The sequence below is a fragment of the Quercus robur genome, chromosome 8 (genome assembly GCF_932294415.1).
Source record: "Quercus robur chromosome 8, dhQueRobu3.1, whole genome shotgun sequence".
NCBI classification, from domain to species: domain Eukaryota; kingdom Viridiplantae; phylum Streptophyta; class Magnoliopsida; order Fagales; family Fagaceae; genus Quercus; species Quercus robur.
Genome location: NC_065541.1, coordinates 53,857,435 through 53,878,315, shown reverse-complemented (window position 1 = coordinate 53,878,315; position 20,881 = coordinate 53,857,435). Strand labels below are relative to the sequence as shown.

The window sequence follows — 20,881 nt, the reverse complement described above, 5'->3', positions numbered from 1 at the left end:
ATCTCCCCTTTTGGTAATCCATGACAAAACCACAACAAACAAATGAATCATGAGAGAAGTCTTAAAACACTAGATTGATAACCACTTGTTGAATTACAAAAACAAATCTAACTTTAACACAAATTCTTAAAAAACTTTGCAAGAAAAGTGTTCATGGCATGGTATATTTTCACAACCTGTCTTTCTAAAACACTTAAACAAAACTTATCAAGGCATCATGTGTGAAACAGAAATAAAAATTGCATTCATAAAGAAACATGTGTATAAAAAGAGAAAAGAAACAACATATGGAGAGATAGGTGAAGAAACATATAAATGAGAAAAGATAAGTACAATGTATGTCAATAAATGGTCACAAGACCAGTATATAAGAGGCTAATGTAAAAGAAAAGAAAAGTACATAAGAACCTCACTACATCCCTCAAGATCTATAAACACTCCCCCTAAAAAAAAAGTCCTATACTAACTTCCCCCCTAAGTACAAGACTACTCTCATCCCAAAACTACTTCCATTTTTTGTCACGAATGACAAAGGGCAAGTCACTGAGAGGTCATCACCCCATCATCACTGGAAGAGTTAGCATCCTCATCATCATCACCATCATCATCTGCTGAAGCCTCTGGAGAAGGAGATGGAGAGGGAGTGAAACCACCAAGATGAGCCTGTCGTCATGCTATACAATTGACATAGGTGTTCACCTAACACATCTCATCGATGAGAGAGTCAAGGCAAGCATCCATATGCTGAAATTGCACCATGATGGCCTCCAAGGTCACATTAGCTATCAAAGAAGAAGGAGTAGAGGTGGAAGGAGCCGAAGAAGAAGGAGTTGCAGGATTTGCATGATCTGTCGTCTCCGTCCGTGGCCGCTTTGGTTAGAACTGGGCCTCGCTCAGCCGAACAGAACCGACGCTGATGGCACCCATGGTGGTGAAATAAGGAGAATTAGGAATGGGGATGGAAAAATGGCGAAGGATCCACGTGATAGCTAAAGGAAAGATGAGCTTATCACGGGTCATCGTATCCTAATATACATCGATGACAGATGTAATGAAGTGAGAGGGGAAGTCTATAGAGAGGTTCTCAAGAAGAGACAAAAGAAAACGAACACGAGGCTCTGTGATAGAGTTATAGTGAGGTAATGGAGTAAGAGTAAATGTCATCACCATATTTAGGAACCTCAGACCTTTTGCAAAGCCCGAGCATGGGGTATTTTGCTTCCCACCCCATATGGAAGGTGTCTCACAAAAGTGAGACAGAAGCTTGTCATTGGACACAGTTCGAAGACGCTCATAATTGGGGTAGTCATGATGCGCTACCCGTGAAACATGTAGTACCTCAGATATAAAATCTAGGGTAACTACGATATGTGTACCTTGAAATGTAGTGGCAAACCAAGGTACAGAGGTATCAATATCGTGTATATTTGAGTATAACTCTTGTATAAACACGATGGGACACCTTAAGGGACTCTCAAGTAGAGATTCCCAACCTTGAGTCCGAATGACGGCAGGGAAAGGAGTGTCGGAAAAGTCCGACAAAATAACATGGTGCTTCGGATGAACGCCACATTTCTGAAAGTTCTCCAAGAAGTCCTTTCAAACCTTCTTATCACAGAACTGAACAAGAGGGGGAATAGAATCAGAAGAAGAAGACCTGGAACCAAGAGGGTTCCGAGTCGGAGTGGATTTACGCACTTTGGTTGTTATGCGCAGTCTATCCGAGAGAGAGAGAGAGAGAGAGAGAGAGAGAGAGAGAGAGAGAGAGAACAGAACATAATCATAACACAGAAACAAAGAAATAAAATAGAAAGGAAAGATGTATGCATGAACATGTGATGTGCAAAATTTAAATCGCATCATGGGTAAAAACCCAATCCAAACCTACCGGTACACATTCAACAATAATCAAATATACATATAAATGCATGAAACATTGGTGAAATGCAATGAGAATGCAATGCATGAACGTATAACATTAAATCAACAACACCCAACCCAACAATTTCACAAAAATCTTTAAAAACCCCAAAAATTTTCAAAACCCCAAAACCTAGGTTAAAAATGCATGAATGCATGAAAAATGAGAGGATTAGAACACTTACGAAGTGTTTGAGGCTTGATCTATGCCAAAAAAAGAGTGGGTGAGGAGATTTGAGTGAGAAAAGAGTGTTTGGGGCGAGAGAGAGAGCAGTTTTTGTCGAGAGAGAGAAGTGAGAAATGATTTCTGATTCACGCTAAGCCTTTAAATAGAAATTGTAGCTCGATGGATCGAGATATCTGTTGAGCACTAAATCTCGACATAAATGAATCTATCGAGGTATTGTTGAGGATTTGTCAACGGCAAAAACACCTCGACGGATCAAGAATCTGTTGAGAATCTATCGGCCAGACAGAAGGTAGCTCAATGGATTGAAGAAGCTGTCGAGAATTTATCGAGAAGAAACCCAGAAATCTCGATGGATCGAGATTCCGTTAAGATTTTTCGAGACAAGGAGAAAGAAAGGCTCGATAAAAGGGAATATGTCGAGGATTTGTCGAGAAGCTATCGAGCTTGAAGAAAATGAGTTTTTCAAAGAAGGAAAAAACTCATAGAAATGAATGCAACAAGCAAACTATTCAAACATAGATCAAATCAACATATTAAGCTCCTAAAACATCTTTCAACATATATGCAAAGCATTCAAAGATCCAAAACACACACACACACACACTAAACAAGTCTAACCAATTTTATATTTCAAAAACAAGTTAAGACAGTTTAGTGAGCATATATTAACACATGTATTCCTTGTGATGGCCAAATCACATTGTACCTGCAAATGTATTAAAAGTAGTAAAGAATTTGCGTGTTGTGTGTAAAAATATAGCAAGAGTGCATAAGTGTCTCATATTATGACGATTTGAGATATGAGAAAATCAAATACACTCACACATAATCATAACTGCTTGATGGGGACTATTACCTTCGAGGTACATCCTATAACTCCCACATCTCCTAGAAACACGCTTGCAATCATATTTAAAAACATTTTGATTCTTTTTGCTTTTGTATTCTTTGCATATTTTTCTTTCGAGCATAGTATGTGTGGGGCTAGTGAATTCGTGGCCTAGGCCCATTCTACATGGGGGCCTAGGGCTTAGGGCCCGAGCCGAGGAGAGCCATTTCTGAGGACGTCCTCCTGCTCGGCACCTCACAAAATGCCTGAAGAAAGGGGGAAACTGAGTTCAGGGGCAGGGTAAAGGAAAAAGCTGCCAACATCATAATACCAAACCCTGTATCTGACAAGTCCATACTCTAAACCATACCCTTTAACTTTCCCAACGACCCCAAAACCATAGGGGTATGGGTTGACAGGACAGATCTGCACCCCAGAAAAATGAGACTGACACGTGAACTCGAAGAGAAAAAACAAAGACGAGTATAAAAAGAAAGACCCCTTAGAGAGGGGAGGGAGGGTCTCTCCCCCGGTAAAATGGAGAAAGAAAATGATATAAGGGTCCTAGGACAACGTCCGAGGACTGGAGTCCCATAATCCGTACCAATGGAGGGCTTAGCTAGTCAAGCCAGGCCCGCCCATATAAGAATTTCCATAGACGCCACGATCAAACCGTTCACCTGTGCCCAATGTTATGCCTTTCAAGCCCACTCTCTACAAATCATATTGTTGGGATCCTTTGCATACGAGCCCAACGTCACTCTTGGGCCGTTAAACAAATCGTGTCCCTACAGTATGCATGGGCATAAAAGAGAGAGAAGAAGAAGAACCCAATTATGTAAGCTTAAATATCACAATTTTGCTATGCCGAAGCACATAAATGTTCTACATGATTGGCAGGCTTTAGTGGTGAGATGGTTATTTATGCCTTTCTCTTAGGATTTTCTAGTCAATTCCGTCAAAAAGAGTGATATGAGTGTTAATATATAAAAGATTACATAATCGTACTTATCACAAACACGAGCCACAAAGCTCACTTGCTTAGTTTTGCATTGAGATGCTCATCTAAGTTACAAAAGATACAATGTTTAAAAAACTTTGTTTCAAAAGCCATCTAAGGTACACAAGTACCAATATACATATGCACACACTGTTTTTTTATTTTTCTTATTTTTCAATTTTTCAATTTTTTATTTTTTATTTTTATGAAAAGAAAAAATAAGTAAAAATTGAAAAACAACCAAACAAAACCATAAAGAAACACACAAAGTATAAAACTAGATTGACTCAAAACAAGAAAGCAAAACAAACAAGTAATGCATAACCATAAGGGGAGAGAGAGAAAAAATGACTAAATCACTTTGAGCCTTTTTCCTTCCACACTTTGGAAGAACATTTCTTTTGTGCGAACCTTTGATCTAGAGGTGAGGGAGAAGAATGGAAACCGTTCAAGTTTGAAAGGAACACAAGGGTCTTAAGAAGATCTCCAAGAGGAGTAAAAGAGGATGGAAACTGATTCTGGTTTTCGAATGAGACCATGTTGGTTGCTTTATTGAGTGGCTAACCTCTTGTAACAATTTGGACGAGTATGCCCTGAAACTCCATAGTGATGACAGAAATGCGACTTCTTTTGTTGAGACTTTTTGTTGTTTCCCATTTTAGTCCTAGGGTTTTTAGCCTCTTTCTTTTTAACCTTAGAGAGTGCTCCTAGAATAGATTTGTTATTGTCTAAGTTCTCACTAGCTATTTCAGTTTTAGCTTCATCATTTTTAGAATTAACATTATCAGCAGGTGAGATAAACATAGTTGTACTAGATGAGGCAATATTAGGAGAAGAGAAATCATACCCCAAACCGGTTTTATCAAGAAGGCTCACATAATAGGAGGGAGGAACCTCAAGTTAGTTATTTATGTAAAGAAAAATATTGGTTGAGTAATTGGTAGAATCCTAAGTAATTCAACTATCTAATTCTCTTACTCACTCAAATTGTTAGTTTTTTCAAGGGAACTAGTCCTCCAATGATTCTTCGAGGGAATCAACCTCCAAGTTAGTCTCAATGAGAACTAAGCAAATGCATTCTTATTTTTTAATTCTTCTTATTACAATCATCTCAATCTTATACTAGTTACTGTATTACTATTAGTAGTAACTAACTAACTAACCACAAAGTACACATATTACAACTCAACACTCCAACTAACAATGTACAATACTTTGATGCTTGTTCTAACTAACTTTGTACAAGTACCAACTGCACACAATTATAACAGCTGTGATGTCTTGTACTAAAGTCCTAACATTACTCTCCCCTTTTAAAGAACCTTGCCCACAAGGTGAGGGTAGTGTTGCTGTAGCTTGTGTAGTAGCTCCCAAGTAGCATCATCTTGTGAAGAGCCTTCCCAATGCACTAGAACTTTAGTAGCCTACCTGTGCTTCCTTAACTGAACTGGTCTTTGCTGCAAAATTGCAATTGGTTCAGGAGATAAGTGACCTTGGGAATCCACTGGTGGCAATGTAGGAATAGGATTGATGTGCTGACCAAGCTTGGCCTTTAAGCATGATATGTGAAAAACTGGGTGAATGCCTGAAGTTGGGGGTAAGTCAAACATATAAGCAACATGGCCAATCTTCTACAAAACTTGGAAAAGTCCAAAAAACTTAGGTGCCAATTTCCCAACCTTCCTTAATCGAATGAACTGTTGTTTGAAGGGCTACAGCCTTCGGAAAACCCAATCCCCCACCTCAAAGTGTCTCTCCACTCTATGATTATTAACCTGGAGTTTCATTCTGTCTTGAGCAGCAACCAAATTAGTCTTGAGAAGACTCAAAATCTGCTGTCTAGTTTGTAAATACTCCTCAACAACAGCTGCCTTCGTAAGACCAGGAATGTAATTCAAAAGTTTGGGTGGTTGAAACCCATAAAGAGCTTCAAAGGGAGTTAGTTTAGTAGCTGTATGATAGTTGGTATTAAGCCAAAACTCAGCTAGAGGTAACCACTCCACCCATTGCTTTGGTTTGTCTCTTGCAAAGGCTCTTAGACACTGCTCAAGGCTTTTATTGACCACCTTTGTCTGACCATCAGATTGAGGGTGATAGGCAGATGACATGGCCAATTCAACCCCTTGCAATCTAAATAATTCCTCCCAGAACTTAGAAGTAAAGATATGATCTCCATCACTATATAGAATAAAGAAGCAACCTTGGCTGCTATATAGGGATGGGACAAAGGTATGAAATGAACAAACTTAGTAAGTTTGTCTACCACTACAAGCACAACATCATGTTTTTGAGATTTAGGTAATCCCTCAACAAAATCCATACTGATAGAGGTCCAGGGTGTATAAGGAATAGCCAAGGGTTGTAAAAACCAGCTGGGTTACTGGTTTCATGCTTGATTCTCTGACATATATCACAACTTTTAATATAGTCCTTTAAATCATGTTTCATTCCCCACCAAAACCAATCCCTTTGGCTCTATGAAATGTTTTCAAATAGCTCGAGTGCCTTAAAGGACTATCATGCACCATGCTCAACACTTTAGACTTCAAACTGTAGTTTCTTCCCAGATAAATTCTGCCCTTGTAAAGCAACAAGCCATTCTGCAAACTAAACTTGCCAGTAGCTTCAAAACTACCAACAATGGACTGCAAAATCTGTTGTACCTCTGCATTTCCTTGATAACTAGCCTTAAGCTCTTCGATCCAAGTAGGATTAGGAAAGGAAATGAGAAATAAACTGCTGTTGGTATCACCCTGAAAGTCAATACAAAACAAATTGCTAACTGCCTCTGAAAGTTCTTGTTGTTCAGCAAGTTCCTCACTCCCAGTTTTTCTAGACAAGGCATCAACTACAACATTTTCCTTCCCTTTCTTATAGTCAATAGCAAAAGAGTAACCTAGTAACTTAGTGATCCATTTCTGTTGCATAGGCGTTCCAATTCTTTGCTCCAACAAATGTTTCAAACTCTGATGGTTGGTTTTAATCATAAATGGTTTTCCCAATAGGTATGGTCTCCACTTCTTCACTACTGTAGCCAAAGCAAGTAACTCATTTTCATAAGTGGACAAATGAATGCTCTTGCCTTTCAAGGCTTGACTATGGAAAGCAATTGGTCGACTCGCTTGTATTAACACAGCTCCAATACCATAGCTTGAGGCATCACATTCCACCAAGAAAGGTTGAGAAAAATCTAGTAAGGCAAGGACTGGAGGATAAGAAACAACCTCTTTAAGATTATGGAATGCCAAGTTAGCCTTTTCATTCCACTCAAATGCATCCTTCTTGAGTAAATCAGTAAGTGGGGCAGCAATAATACCATAATTTCTAATAAATCTATATATATCTAAAAGCTGAAGCGTAGCATTTATTGTTGCTACGCTCCAGTTGAGCCACATCATCGTCCACCTCATTATCATTTTCTTTCCAATTTTCCTATAATTGTTTTTAACATTTACTTTTTATTTTATTTTAATATTTACACTTTTTCCACACTTTCTCCACCCTTACCTTTTCATCTCCCCACTACCTTCTACTACCTTCTATATAAATATTATTCTTCTTCTTTTCATCTCCCCACTACCCTCCACATAAATATTTTCTTCTTCTTTCTCTTCATTTTCCTTTATTTTGTCTCTTCTTATTCACATTCTTTTACTATAAATTTGTAACTATCTATTCCATTCTATGCATGGTTTTCTCTCACAAAAAAGAGGTTCTCTCTTTCTCTCTCAATTTTTCGATGAATTTTTTTATACATTCTTCTATTTATGCCAAATTACTAATCTTTGGGAATGCTTTTTTTTTTTTTTTTTCTACACTAGAATCATTATGCTCATTTTCTCATTTAATTTAATCGGGTAGTTTTCCAGAATTCAAAAAAAGGTTCTCTCTCTTTCTCTCTCAATTTTTCGATGAATTTTTTATACATTCTTCTATTTATGCCAAATTACTAATCTTTGGGATTTTTTTTTTCTACACTAGAATCATTATTCTTATTTTCTCCTTAATTTGATTGGGTAGTTTGTTGGAATTCAAGTAAAACCAGATAATAAGGAATTTTATGGCATTGGAGAACGCCTGGATATATACTAGCCAAAAGTTGAAAGTCAGCAAATTAGTGGAGCTATGATTAAGCTTTAAACGGGATTGATGGTATTGCCAATGTTCTTTAATTAGCATCCTTATTTCTATTTCTCTATATATGTTTCCTAGAATTAGTATTAGTCTCATTTTTATTTTCTCTATTATATTCTAGGTAGACCAAAAGTTCATTAAAACTCCACATTGGTTAATGCCATTTAGATTTGTTTTTTAAATTGTTTTTTTCTCTTTAATTGTTAAATGTTATCCTATTTTTGTTCTTTCTTATAACTCAAATTAATGTTGATGGTTTTTTTTTTTGGTTAGTTAAGGTTGATGGTTCTTTCTTATAGAGGAAAGAAGAAATTGAAAACAATTGAATTCCATATAAACCTGTACCTAAAGGGGACAAGAGTCTTTGTTTATTTGATTAGAGACAATATATTAAAGGGGCATATCCTTTGGTCATTGCATTGCATTTCTTAGAGGTTAAAAGATAAAGCTTGTCATTATAGGAAAACATTTGGGGTGGATATCATTTTAATATATTTTTTTGTGTATTTCATTAATATTTTTTAAGGTGAACCATATTCTTCTAATTTTGTTGTAGTGTGTTACATTTGCTTAATATACAACTCATCTCTTATGGAATAAGGAAATTACCATAATAATAAAAAATCATCACAAAATTACAAGGTTAACTTAACTAAAATTAAAATAAAACTAAAGAAATAAAAAATAGATTTTATAATAATTTATTAGTCAAAAAATTGGTAGGCATATTCAAATTCCTATTTCCAAGAACAACTAAGTATTAATCCAAACCAAATTTCAATGAAAATTATAAAAGGGAAAGAAAAGACTTTCTAATGGGAAATTAAAAAAACACAATACTAAAACACATATTAAAAAAAAAAACCATCAATCTTAATTAGAGTTATAAGAAAGAATAAAAATATTGTATATGCAATTGTTCTCTTTATTGGTATTTATTGTTATATATTTTATTTTTACTTTTTTTTCTTCTCATCTTATGTTATTCAACAGTTAAATTCAGTCACATCTATATATATATATATATATATAATAATTAAACATGGAATATTTTATTTAAATTTAAATCAATAAAATTATCCTTAAAAAATTGTACTTTTTTTTTTTCATCTACACTTTGTCCAAGCTTTTTCCTTACCTTTAACTTTTCATTTCCCCACTAACTTCTACCTTAATATCACTATTCGTCTCCCCACATCTTCCATATCATTAAATTATTTATATTTTAATTTCTCTCCTTTTTTTATTTAAAAAAATTAAAATTTTACTTAAATTCAATAAATAAAAGTGTCCTCATAAAGTGGAGTAATACTAGGGACACACTCATTCTCAAACCCAATACATCAAAGAAAAAATATAATACAAAACAAATGCCAATTGGGAAACACTAAATTAAAAAAAAAAAATAATAATAATAACAAGGATATCAAACCAAATATAATATAAAGAAACGAATAGTTATGGATATGCTAACTTAAGGGTAGCAAAATTAAATGAAAAAAAAAAAAAAAAAACTACAATGCGTATTTAATGCAATAAAATAATCATCAAGTTTTGGAAAACAATAGGTTGCCTATAGAGAGAGAGAGAGAGAGATGGTAAAGAAAAAAAAAATCAAATGTCAATTAGTAACTATTAATTGGAAAACAAAGAGGTTGTAAGGAGAAGTAAAAATAAAAAATAAATATGACCAATATGAAGAATATTAAAAACTTTACAGTGCAATAAAATCAACTGTTACATTCACTTAAAAAATTGAATCAATAATCAATAATTAAACACAATCATAGCAATATATTTAAACTTAAAACTAATCAAACTCTAATTCATAACTAAAAGGAGATGTTCTCATGTAATAATAGAAATTACATAAGAAATGAAATTATGATAATAGTAAAAAAAGTTATAAATGAAATTATGAAAAAAAGTGATAAAACTAATTAGCTACTACCATTATGAAGTAGTAGTCTATGATTTTGCACATCTAAAGAAGTGGAATATATAGAGTTTACTTAAGATATATGTAAATATTGAAATTAAAAAAAAGATATGTAAAGATTAAGAAAATGTATATTCTATAAATAAATAAAAAGGTATATGTAAGGTTTTTATTAACTTAGAAGAAAATGAAAAATCAATTATTAACAACAACAACAACAACAACAACAACAACAACAACAATAATAATAATAATATAGAGGTAATTACATTCTTCTTTCTTGAGGTTTGAAGAAATGACACTCTACCTCAAACTTGATAGGAAAAAATATTTTCACCCTTTACATTTATTTGACCAAACTTTGTTAAATTAATATTAAAATATTGTGTACTAACTTGCATGTGCTTAAGGTAGGTTCCAAAATTAACCTTAATTTTAAAATTAAATTCTCTTATTTTAAAATTTTAAATTAAAGTGTATTTCAAAATATTAAGTAATGTCTTTTCCTTTTCTTTTCCCAATGAGTTATGGAGAGATTTGTCATTTCAAATGTTTTGGTATTTTATAAATTTGTATTTTAATTCTAAAATTATGAGTAATGTCTTTACTAACTGTGGAGCCCAATAATTTGTGGCCCTGACCCATTTATTCATTAGGGCCCAAGGCCCGAGCCGAGGAAGGTTATGGCCCAGGATCGGTAACTCAAGTACAAAATAATCTTGGGACACAGCCGAGGACGATTCAGTCCTCGGCATGTCCGAGGTCTCACTGGAAGGAAGGGCAAAAACGGTATAGAAACAGTTTGGAAAAAATCTAAAATATCTAGGTCAATAGAGAAGGATACGCTGGAAAGTATAACGACCAGGGAAAGCTGCCCTTACTGCCATTCAATACTTTGCACTTGACAGAGGCATACTCTTCAGCTTTTACAACCACCCCCAACCACTCTGGATATGGGCTGATGGGACAAGTATAAGTCTTGAAAAAGTCGATCCTACATGTGGACGAAGGATAAGGAACACAGGCGAGTATAAAAGGAAAAACAAGCAATCCAGAGAGGTGGCTGGGAAAAATGGCCAAAAACCAGAGCCTCCCAGCCCGCCTCCAAGAGAGAGATTCCTGGGGCGAACACGATTTAACTATGTATGAACACCACGACAAACCCGCCGTCTGGTGACTAAGGCCTAGCCTTTCAAATCCACGCTCTATAAATGATGTTGTTTGGGCCTTTTTACATGCGAACCTGACATTATTATGGGTCGTTACAAATCGTGTCCTCACACTAACCATGATTAAACATTTATAAACAGATTCTTAAATAAAGTTAAAATATTTTGTTATTAATATAAACAGAATGGGAGAGTGTTATTACTTATTACCCCAAATATATTTAATAAGATCACCCTAAAAAAAAAAATTATCTCGCGCAATGCGCGGGTCTGCGGCTAGTTTTCTATAATATCCAGTTAGACCAAGGAAACCCCTCGAGGACTTCACAGTCTTAGGAATTGGCCAATCTAACATAGCTGCTGTCTTCTTAGAATCTGCTTGCACCCTTTTTCCAGAAATAATATGCTCTAAGTACTCAACTTTAGAACATGCAAAAGCACATTTGCTTCTTTTGGCAAAAAGCTTATTGTCTAGTAAGGCTTGTAAGACAATTTTGAGATGCAATACACGGGAACTCAGATCAGGACTATATACTAGTATGTCATCAAAAAACACCAGTACAAATTTCCTAAGAAATGGTTTGAACACATCATTCATGAGAGATAAAAATGTGGAAGGAGCATTAATCAACCCAAAGGGCATAACTAAGAACTCATAATGGCCTTCATGGGTTCTAAAGGTTGTTTTCTCAATATCCTCTTCCTTTATTCGAATTTGATGATAACCAAATCTCAAGTCCAACTTAGAAAATACGCAAGCACCACTCAGTTCATCCAGTAGCTCATCCACCACAGGAAGTGGAAACTTATCCTTCACTGTATCTTTATGGAGAGCTCTATAGTCCACACACATTCGCCAACTACCATATGCTTTCCTTACTAATAAAACAGGAGATGCAAATGAACTTTGGCTATTTATAATAGAACCAAATTTAAGCAAGTCTCTAACAATATTCTCAATTTCTGAATTCTGATAAAAAGGGTACCTGTATGGCCTTTGACATATTGGTTGGGTTCCTGGCTTGAGAACAATCTGGTGCTCATGTCCTCTACATGGTGGAAAGCATTTTGGTTCCTCAAAAACTATAGCAAATTCCTCCAGCAAAGGCTGCACCTCTAGTGGAAAAAGTTGTTGTGCAGATGGTACTTATGGCTGTTGTGACACAATTTGCAGAAACAACCCTTTTTGATCTGATTGTTTAAGAAACTGCTCTCCATCTTGTATTACTGAACTTGTGGACTTGATACCTTGCAACCACACCTTCATACCTTGATACATGAATTCCATCTCCAATTCTTTGAAGTCCCAACTGATGAGACCAAGTGTACTTAGCCATTAGGTGCTTAAAACCACATCATAACCCCCCCCCCCCCCCCAATGTTAATACACACAGATCCACCAAGAAATCTTTGCCTTGCATTTTGATCAACAAATCCTTACATTCACCTTTAGTTCTAATCAAATCTCCATTAGCCACCCTAACCTCCAAAATCCTTGTAGTGTCCATAGCCAATTGCAAAGTTCTAACCAACACAAAATCAAGAAAATTATGAGAACTTCCAGTATCCAAAAGTATGACAACCCAATGCCCATTAATCTGACCCAAAACCCTCATAGTCCCTGGTGAAGGGTTGCCCAACAGAGCATATAAAGTGATATCAGCTTGATCTAATTGAAATTCTGTATTATCCTCCACTTCCACAACTTCAACTTCATGGACCTCTTGCACTTCTTATATCATGAACAATTTAAGACCTTTACAATTCTGCCTTGGCTGCCATTTCTCATCACAGTAGTAACAAATACCCTTTTTTCTTCTTTCTTCCATCTGACTTGGAGTAATCTTTTGACTAGGGACCCTTATTTTAGTCTCAACCTTATTGTTATACTTGTTTAGTGCTTGTTCTTGCCAATTAACCCTGCCAGACTCAAAAAATGGCTTATACATCTTACAAGTGGACAAATACTCTTCTTGAATTTTAGCTAACCCAAAAGCAGCACTTAAAGTTCTTGGATTTTGCATTCTCACTGCTAATCTAACCTCATCCTTAAACCACTCAAAAAACAATTGATCTTGTGAGACTCGGGTAGATTTTTGATTCTATAGCTTATTTCAAATTGGCTCTTGTAGGCAAACACAATTGTAGTGTGCCTCAATTTGGTCAAAGTTTCCATGGGATCATCATATGATGAAGGTCCAAATCTAACTTGAATGGCCCTAACAAAAGTCTCCCAAGAATCCAAAGATCTTTCACAATCTTGAAACCAAACTAATGCCTCATCATCAAGATGATAAGAAGCATTCAAGATTTTTTCTTCCTCAGGTATTTCATAGTAACGAAAAAATTGCACTGCTCTAAAGATCCAAGCAAAAGGATCACCTCCACTAAATCTAGGAAATTCTAACTTGATGGACCTAGGAATTAAAGCACCTACCTCAAGTCGTGGATGATGTATTGGCTGTTGCAGCACCTCATTTTCAAGAAGATGATTTTCTTGATGATAAACTGGACCTTCTTGTTGTTTAACTTGTTGCTGCATTGTTGGTAATCTTTCTTCAATCATAGCTTGCATTCCTCTAAAATTGTTATCTAGTTGTTCCAATCTTCCTCTGAAATTGCTATCCAGTTGTTCCAATCTTCTTGAAATAATTTCCATGGTAGAAGCATGATCATCCAATCTCTATTGTTCTAGCAAAATAGAGTCACTCAAAAGAGAATATTTAGTTTCCTGCACCATAGTTGAACTGGCTTTAATACCAAATGGTAGAATCCTTAGTAATTCAACTCTCTAATTCTCTTACTCACTCAATATGGTAGTTCTTCGAGGGAACTATTCCTCCAATGATTCTTCGAGGGAATCAACCTCCAAGCTAGTCTCAATAAGAATTAAGCAAATGCATTTTTTTTTTAATTCTTCTTATTACAATCATCTTAGTCTTATACTAGTTATTGTATTACTGTTAGTAGTAACTAACTAACTAACCACAAAGTACACATATTACAGCTCAACACTATAACAATGTACAATACTTTGATGCTTGTTCTAACTAACTTTGTACAAGTACCTACTGCACACAATTATAACAACTGTGATGTCTTGTACTGAAGTCCTAATAGTAAATTTTTTTGTGTTTAGCCCTTTAAGTTGCATACTTCAGTGGTGGGGAAGATTGGGTATTTATACCTGTGAATCCCCCCATGTTTCTTAGCTCAAGTGCATCATCGCTCAGTTTGCCAAACTGGGACGCGTGCTCATACGAGCTATGGGAATTGCCTCTGAGGGAGTAGGCCACATCCCATTCAATGCGAAGTGAAGTTGCTGGGGGTGCAATTAATACGAGTGACCGTACTTGACTATCTGGTCCACCTTTTGAGGAGAACTTCTAAAATCGATTTTTTTGGTGGCAAGTAGATGATGAATTGTAGGTGCGAGATCAATCATTCGATACAACAAGGTAGGTTTACATATAAACTTCTTGTTGTCATTCCGACCTATTGGCTTCATTAGAGCACTCACAGTAGTGGTGCTATATTGCTATATTTTAGCTCCTCAAACCCCAAAATCATACTCACAGCAGTGGAGCTAAATCTATAATTTTTAGCTCCATTGCTACAGTGCACATCTATCTATAGATGTGCACTGTTCATGAGAGCTAAAAAAAATATATATATATATATATATTATTTTATTGAATTTCTCTCTCCTCTTCCATTAAAAAAATATTTTCTCTTTCTTTCTTTTTCACTCTCTCTCCGGCTTCTCTTCTTTCTTCCTCTTTCCTTCTCTTTTTTTTTTCTTCCTCATCGACTCTTTGCTGCCCGTGCCTCTCTACTCAATCCGTTGCTCCTCTCTACTCAATCCTTCTCTACTCAGTCCTCACACTTCGTTTCTGCCCGTTGCCGCCGACCAAGCCCCAGCCCAGCGCCGACCACTCTTTGCGTTCTCCACAACTCCACCCCCTCTCTCTTTGCTATCTCATGCCCAGCATCGACGTGGGTCTCTATCTTGCATTTTCTCTCTCTAGATCTCCACCTCAAAGGCCGAACCTTCGAGCTCCACCCTCTCTCTGCTATCTCATGCCCAGCGCTGATGTGGGTTTGGGTTTGTGTTTGTGTTTTCCGATCTGTTGTCGGCAGTGGGCTTGTGTTTGTGTTTGTGGCAGTGGGCTTGTGTTTTCCGATGTGGTTGTTGTGGGGGCGGCGGTGAAGATAGAGTGAAAGAGAAAGAAAGACAAAGCTGAAGTAGAAAAATAAAAATGCAAGTGAAGATAGAGTGAAGATAAAGAGGAGTATACGTGTGTGGAGGAGAAAAAAAAATGTGTATTTGGATGAAAATAATGGGAAAAATAAAATAAAGAATAATAAGAAATTAAAATTAAGAAATGTTACCACAATATTTTTGCAATAAATTTTAAGTGATAGGTTATTATTATATTGGTGTGAAAAAAATAATTTTTTTGATGGTGGCGGTTGCGGTGGTGGTGGCGGTTGTGGTGGCGGTGGTGGTAGTGATAGTGGTGGTGGTAGTGGCTGTGATTGTTGTTTATTGTAGAAAATATATTATTCTATCATGTGGCAGCGGTGGGAGAGTTGGCGGCGGTGGAAGAGTCGGTGGCAGCGACGGTGGCGACGGTAGTGGCGGCGGTGGTAGCGGCGGTAGTGGCAGCGGTAGTGATTGCGGTGGCGGTGGAAGAGTCGATGGCAGCGGTGGCGGCGGTAGTGACAGCGGTAGCGGTTGCGGATGGTTATGATTGTTGTTTATTGTAGTAGATATATTATTTTATTGTAGGAGATATATTATTTTATTGTGTTGAAAGCTAAAATAGATCCACTGCTGCAGCATGTGTGTAGGTAAAATAGATAAAGTAACTTTTATCACCGGCTAGAATTTTATCACCCATTCTTGAAGGTTGGGAGGAAGCCACAGTTGACAAACTCATCAAGAAAGATTCAAGGACTTGGGATGATGATGTTATCGATGGCCTTTTTGTTCCGGAGGAAGCTGCCATCATTAAATCAATCCTGCTCTCAAGATTCCCTACTGAAGACAAACTGTTTTGGCCATGGACTCAAACAGGGAAGTACAGCTACAAATCTAGTTACAGATTTTTAAAGTATGAAGATGAAGTTTCAGGGGCGACGGATGCACTAGCAGAGGACAGAAATTTCTGGCGCAACATTTGGGATTTGCGTGTTCCAAATAAGATAAAAATTTTCTGTGGAGAGCATGTCGTGAGGTAGTCCCAACAAAAGCTAACTTGAAGCGACGCCACATTATGGAGAACGGCAGGTGCGAGCGTTGTATGATGGAGGATGAAACCGCATTACATGCATTGTGGTCTTGCAGCAAGAATAGGGCTGCCTGGACGTCATCAGAGTGGAATGGTTGCCAGAACATAAGCCCGATAAACTTTAAGGAGCTATTATCGTGGATATTTAAAAATCATGGCAATCCGGAGCTTTTTGCGATGGTGATGTGGAGCTTATGGAACCAAAGGAATCAAGTTCGGCTCAACAAGCCTTGCTGCCCATCGGACCTGATTGAAGCACAGGCGAAGGAAAAATTGGAGGAATTCATGGCTACAATCCCAGACAAACCAGCAACCTTACCTCAACAGAGAACGAACTGGAAACCACCTGATGCGAGAAGTTTCAAAATAAATTTTGACGGCGCAATCTTCAAGTAGGAAAATAAGAACGGGATTGGGGTGGTTATTCGTGATCACATAGGGGCTGTTATGGCCTCTCTTGCTCAAACCGTTGCACCTGCTATGCAGCCCATTGAGATTGAAGCAGTAGCAGCTGCTCAGGCGCAGGAGTTTGGAGAGGAAATTGGCATAACAGAGGTTGTACTTGAAGGTGACTCAGAGCTGATTATGAACTCACGTAAAGGAGGAGGACACTCTATAGCTTCAGTGGAGCCATTACTGCATGATGCCATGGTTTTCTCTAGTCGTTATGCAAAATTGCTATACTCTCATTGTAGAAGAGATGGCAATTGATTAGCACATAGTCTAGCAAGACATTCTATTAATGTCTCAAGCTATGTAGTTTGGATGGAGGGAGTCCCCGATCCACTATACACAGTTGTTCAACAAGATGTAGCCAATTTGGCAAGCTAATTTCAATAAAGTATCAATTTGTTTTCTCAAAAAAAAAAAAAAAAAAAAAAAAAAAAGTAACTTTTGGTGGAGCTAAAAAGCTAAATTTTTAGCTCCACTGCTATGGATGCTCTTATGCTCTTCAATGTCATTCTGACCCAATAAAAAAGCTTTTTAATAACTTTACGGTGAAATTGCCATAGAACTTAGAGGATCTTAATTCGACCCTAGGGGTTTGTTTGTTGTTTATGTGCTTATTTGAAGAGTGTTGAGAAAAAAATTAGGGTATTTATTTAGCTTATCAAATTTTATTATGTATCTCTTTTAAAGCTTAATTTTTTTAAATGTATAGCTATACTTCTACCCAACTTAATTATTAAGCCCAATAAACCAATGACAATAAATTATTCGAATGAGTTGATACTAGAGGATGAAATTAATCAACTGCCTCCTCTTTAGTCAAAGCAAATTAGCAAATCAATTATCTCATCAGTTAAGTGTGCATTTGAATGAGTTTATTTTCATCAATTTATTTTGACCATTATGTAAAAATATAGTTACATTTTGAAAAAAAAAAAAAAAAAAATTCTTTAAAAGATTATACATTCTTTTTTGAGGTGAAAATAAACATTCCCCAAGCTTGGAGTTATCAATAAATAGAACTCATCTTATGTTTATTCCACCAAACAATATTGTTCTAAAATTTTTATCTTTAAAAAAAAAAAAAAAAAAAAAAAAAAAAAAAAACACCAAACCCTAACCTGTTATGACTTACTCATGAGTGAAAAAAAAATTTTGAGTAGTTTTTCAAACATAAAAATCCATAACATTTTTCACAATAATTGAGTTGATAAGTTTTTTTTGGTTGTTCACCTTTGACATCATTTTTTTTATCTATCACAAACAATTTACCACATCAACACAACATATATAAAAAATAAAAAAAAAATAAAAAAAATTGTGTTTAGAGACTTTCTTGATTTTTTATTTCTTAATTTTATAAAGTTCTGATTGAAAATTCTCTCTAATATAAACATGTACATGCAAGCAGAAAGATAGATACGCCTGTTGAAAAAGGGTTGTCTAGCATACCATCCCATCAACACATAGGAATTGCCACGTAAAGAATGATGCAATATTATGTTTTGGATTATATTTATTCGAGTAATACACAATATTTTTCAAAAATATTTTTCATGACAAATGAGTTTGATAATTAAGTTTTTATTGTGTCCCATTATGGGTATTGGTAACATCATTTTATCACTTAGGGCATGTTTGGTAGACTATAATAGGCACTGTAATGTAATAGTTATTTCTATGATTTAGCTATTCAATAATTTGGTTATGTTTTTATTACAGGAAATAGTCATTCCTTATAAATAGTTTTTCTTTAAAATGAGGAATAACTATTTCTCTCTAAAAGGGTTGTAATAACTATTCCTTAGTAGATACAATAATTTATAATATTAATATATTTCCAAATAAATAAATTTTTCATATTCACCTAACAATTATGGAAATAAAAAATCATCAAAAAATAACTCATCTCTCTAAAATTTAAAATATATTATTTTCTAGGAAATATATTTGTATGAATGAGATATTTCCTAAAATAGATCATAAATTTTATTCTAATGTTACAACTTACAACCAAACTAATGAATAAGTTTAGTTATTCCATTATAACACATTTTATTACTGGTAATAAAGATTATCATTCTTGTTGTAATTCACATTCAGTGTACCAAACTTACCCTTATTATTAATTAACAATTTACGGTATTGGTAACTGTAAAATCTTTTGTAAATTTTTGCTGGCCGAAAGTTATTGTATTTATTCACATTATGGGCTGTTCCTGTGGGGGGCAGCCTGAAATGACTCATGTGGCTTGCATTAGATTGCACAAAGTTCACATTGTCATATCTGTTATCATTTCATGATGTATCCATTCTTGCAATCACAATCACAATGTCATACCATGTTAAAATCAGTAGCTTTACCCAATGAAGATGTATGGTCGATATTCAACTCAATTATAGAACATTCATATTATGTGAAATACGCGAATAAGAAAAAAGTGATATAAGAAACACACAAAATAAATAAATAAATAAATATATATATATATATATATATATAAAATGTACAATTGTAGATAGAATAGATTGTGATTAGTAACCTCATTTTCACATAGATTCACTATTAATATTAGTCACAATATAACAAATCAATTGTTATAAAAATAATTGTGAAATTAATAAAAGTACAATGGTGTTTTGAATATAACACATCAATTATGCAAAGAGAGCAAGGATAAAGGAATTGTGCAAATTTATATTGATACTATTTATTTTGCATTTAGATTTTTATTCTTTTTTTACGTATCACAATAATGAAGGAAGACAATTGTTGGTTGTTTTTGTGTGTGTGAAGAAAGAGAAACAATTTAAAAAATCAAGAAAATTTGATATTTTAATAAAATGTAGTGTAAAATAGATAATCTTATGTGAGGTGTTTTGAAAAGTGAGTATGTAACATAGAAAATGTAGGTTCTTATACTAAAATATTTTTCTTCTTCACCCAAATTGTTATTTAATTATATTGTCTTTGAATTTACCCTGCTCCTTGTGGTTCAACCTTAGTGCTCCGAGAATTATATTGCTACGATCTCCTGCACTTGGGAGTGAGCAAGCAGGTGCTTACCTGGTTCCACCTCAGCATCAACAGTCCCAAAACAGGCAGTAGCACCGTGGACTCCCCCAACTTTACATGGTTACAAGATCAATTTCGACGGAGCAATTTTTGAACAAGAAAACATAGCTGGTTTGGGAGTAGTTATACAAACCATGATGGAATGGTGATGGCTTCACTGTCTGAGATTATTTCGCTGCCATCAACAGTCATTGAAGTGGAAACTCTAGCAGCATGGCGGGCAGTGGAGTTCGCTCTAGAATTGGGATTTGATAACATCTTCCTCGAGGGTGATTTTGAAGTCTTAATCAAGCTCTTGAACAGTAGCAGCAGGTCTTTAGCGCCTTTTGGGCACATCAGAAACAATATTCTTTTTCTTGCTTCACGCTTCTCATGTTTTAATGTTGCACATGTCCAACGACAATATAATAAGGTTGCTCATTCGCTAGAAGAGCAATCTTTTCATCCCCTTTGCCCGTCTGGATGGAAGATGTTCCACCAAACCTTTTAACTGTAATTCAGGTTGATTTAAATAGTCCCTTAATAATAGGTAGCAATTTGTTTCTCAAAAAAAAAAAAAAAATAGTAATAGGTTAATAAATAATTACCAAAAATTTTAGGTAGACAGTCAATAGAAAGCATAATCACTGTTGGTCACTCAACTAAAAAAGAAAAGAAAATAGTTCTCAGACATCATCAATTTCCAAAAAACTGATGTCAAAGATATATGGTTCTAGATTATCGGAACCAGACGCTACCTTAAAGCCAAAAAGGTCTATATATATATCCTCGGATTCTGCACTTAGGATAGGATAACTGGAATTCAATGCCTTTTCTTTATCCAGTTGGAGCACAATAATGAGGCATATGCTGCTGCCTTCATCAATGTCACACGATTTAC

General features: G+C 35.4%; 1 protein-coding gene across 1 annotated transcript; it reads right to left on the bottom strand.

The window, feature by feature from the left end:
- Nucleotides 1-540: 540 nt before the first annotated feature.
- Nucleotides 541-6,047, bottom strand: LOC126696484 (uncharacterized). The gene is made up of 4 exons (XM_050393219.1): nt 5,715-6,047; nt 5,368-5,570; nt 1,606-1,657; nt 541-663 (listed from the first exon to the last, which is right to left on the bottom strand). The coding sequence occupies exons 1-4, from the start codon at nt 6,045-6,047 to the stop codon at nt 541-543; spliced, it is 711 nt and encodes a 236-aa protein (XP_050249176.1).
- Between the last annotated feature and the right edge of the window lie 14,834 nt (nt 6,048-20,881).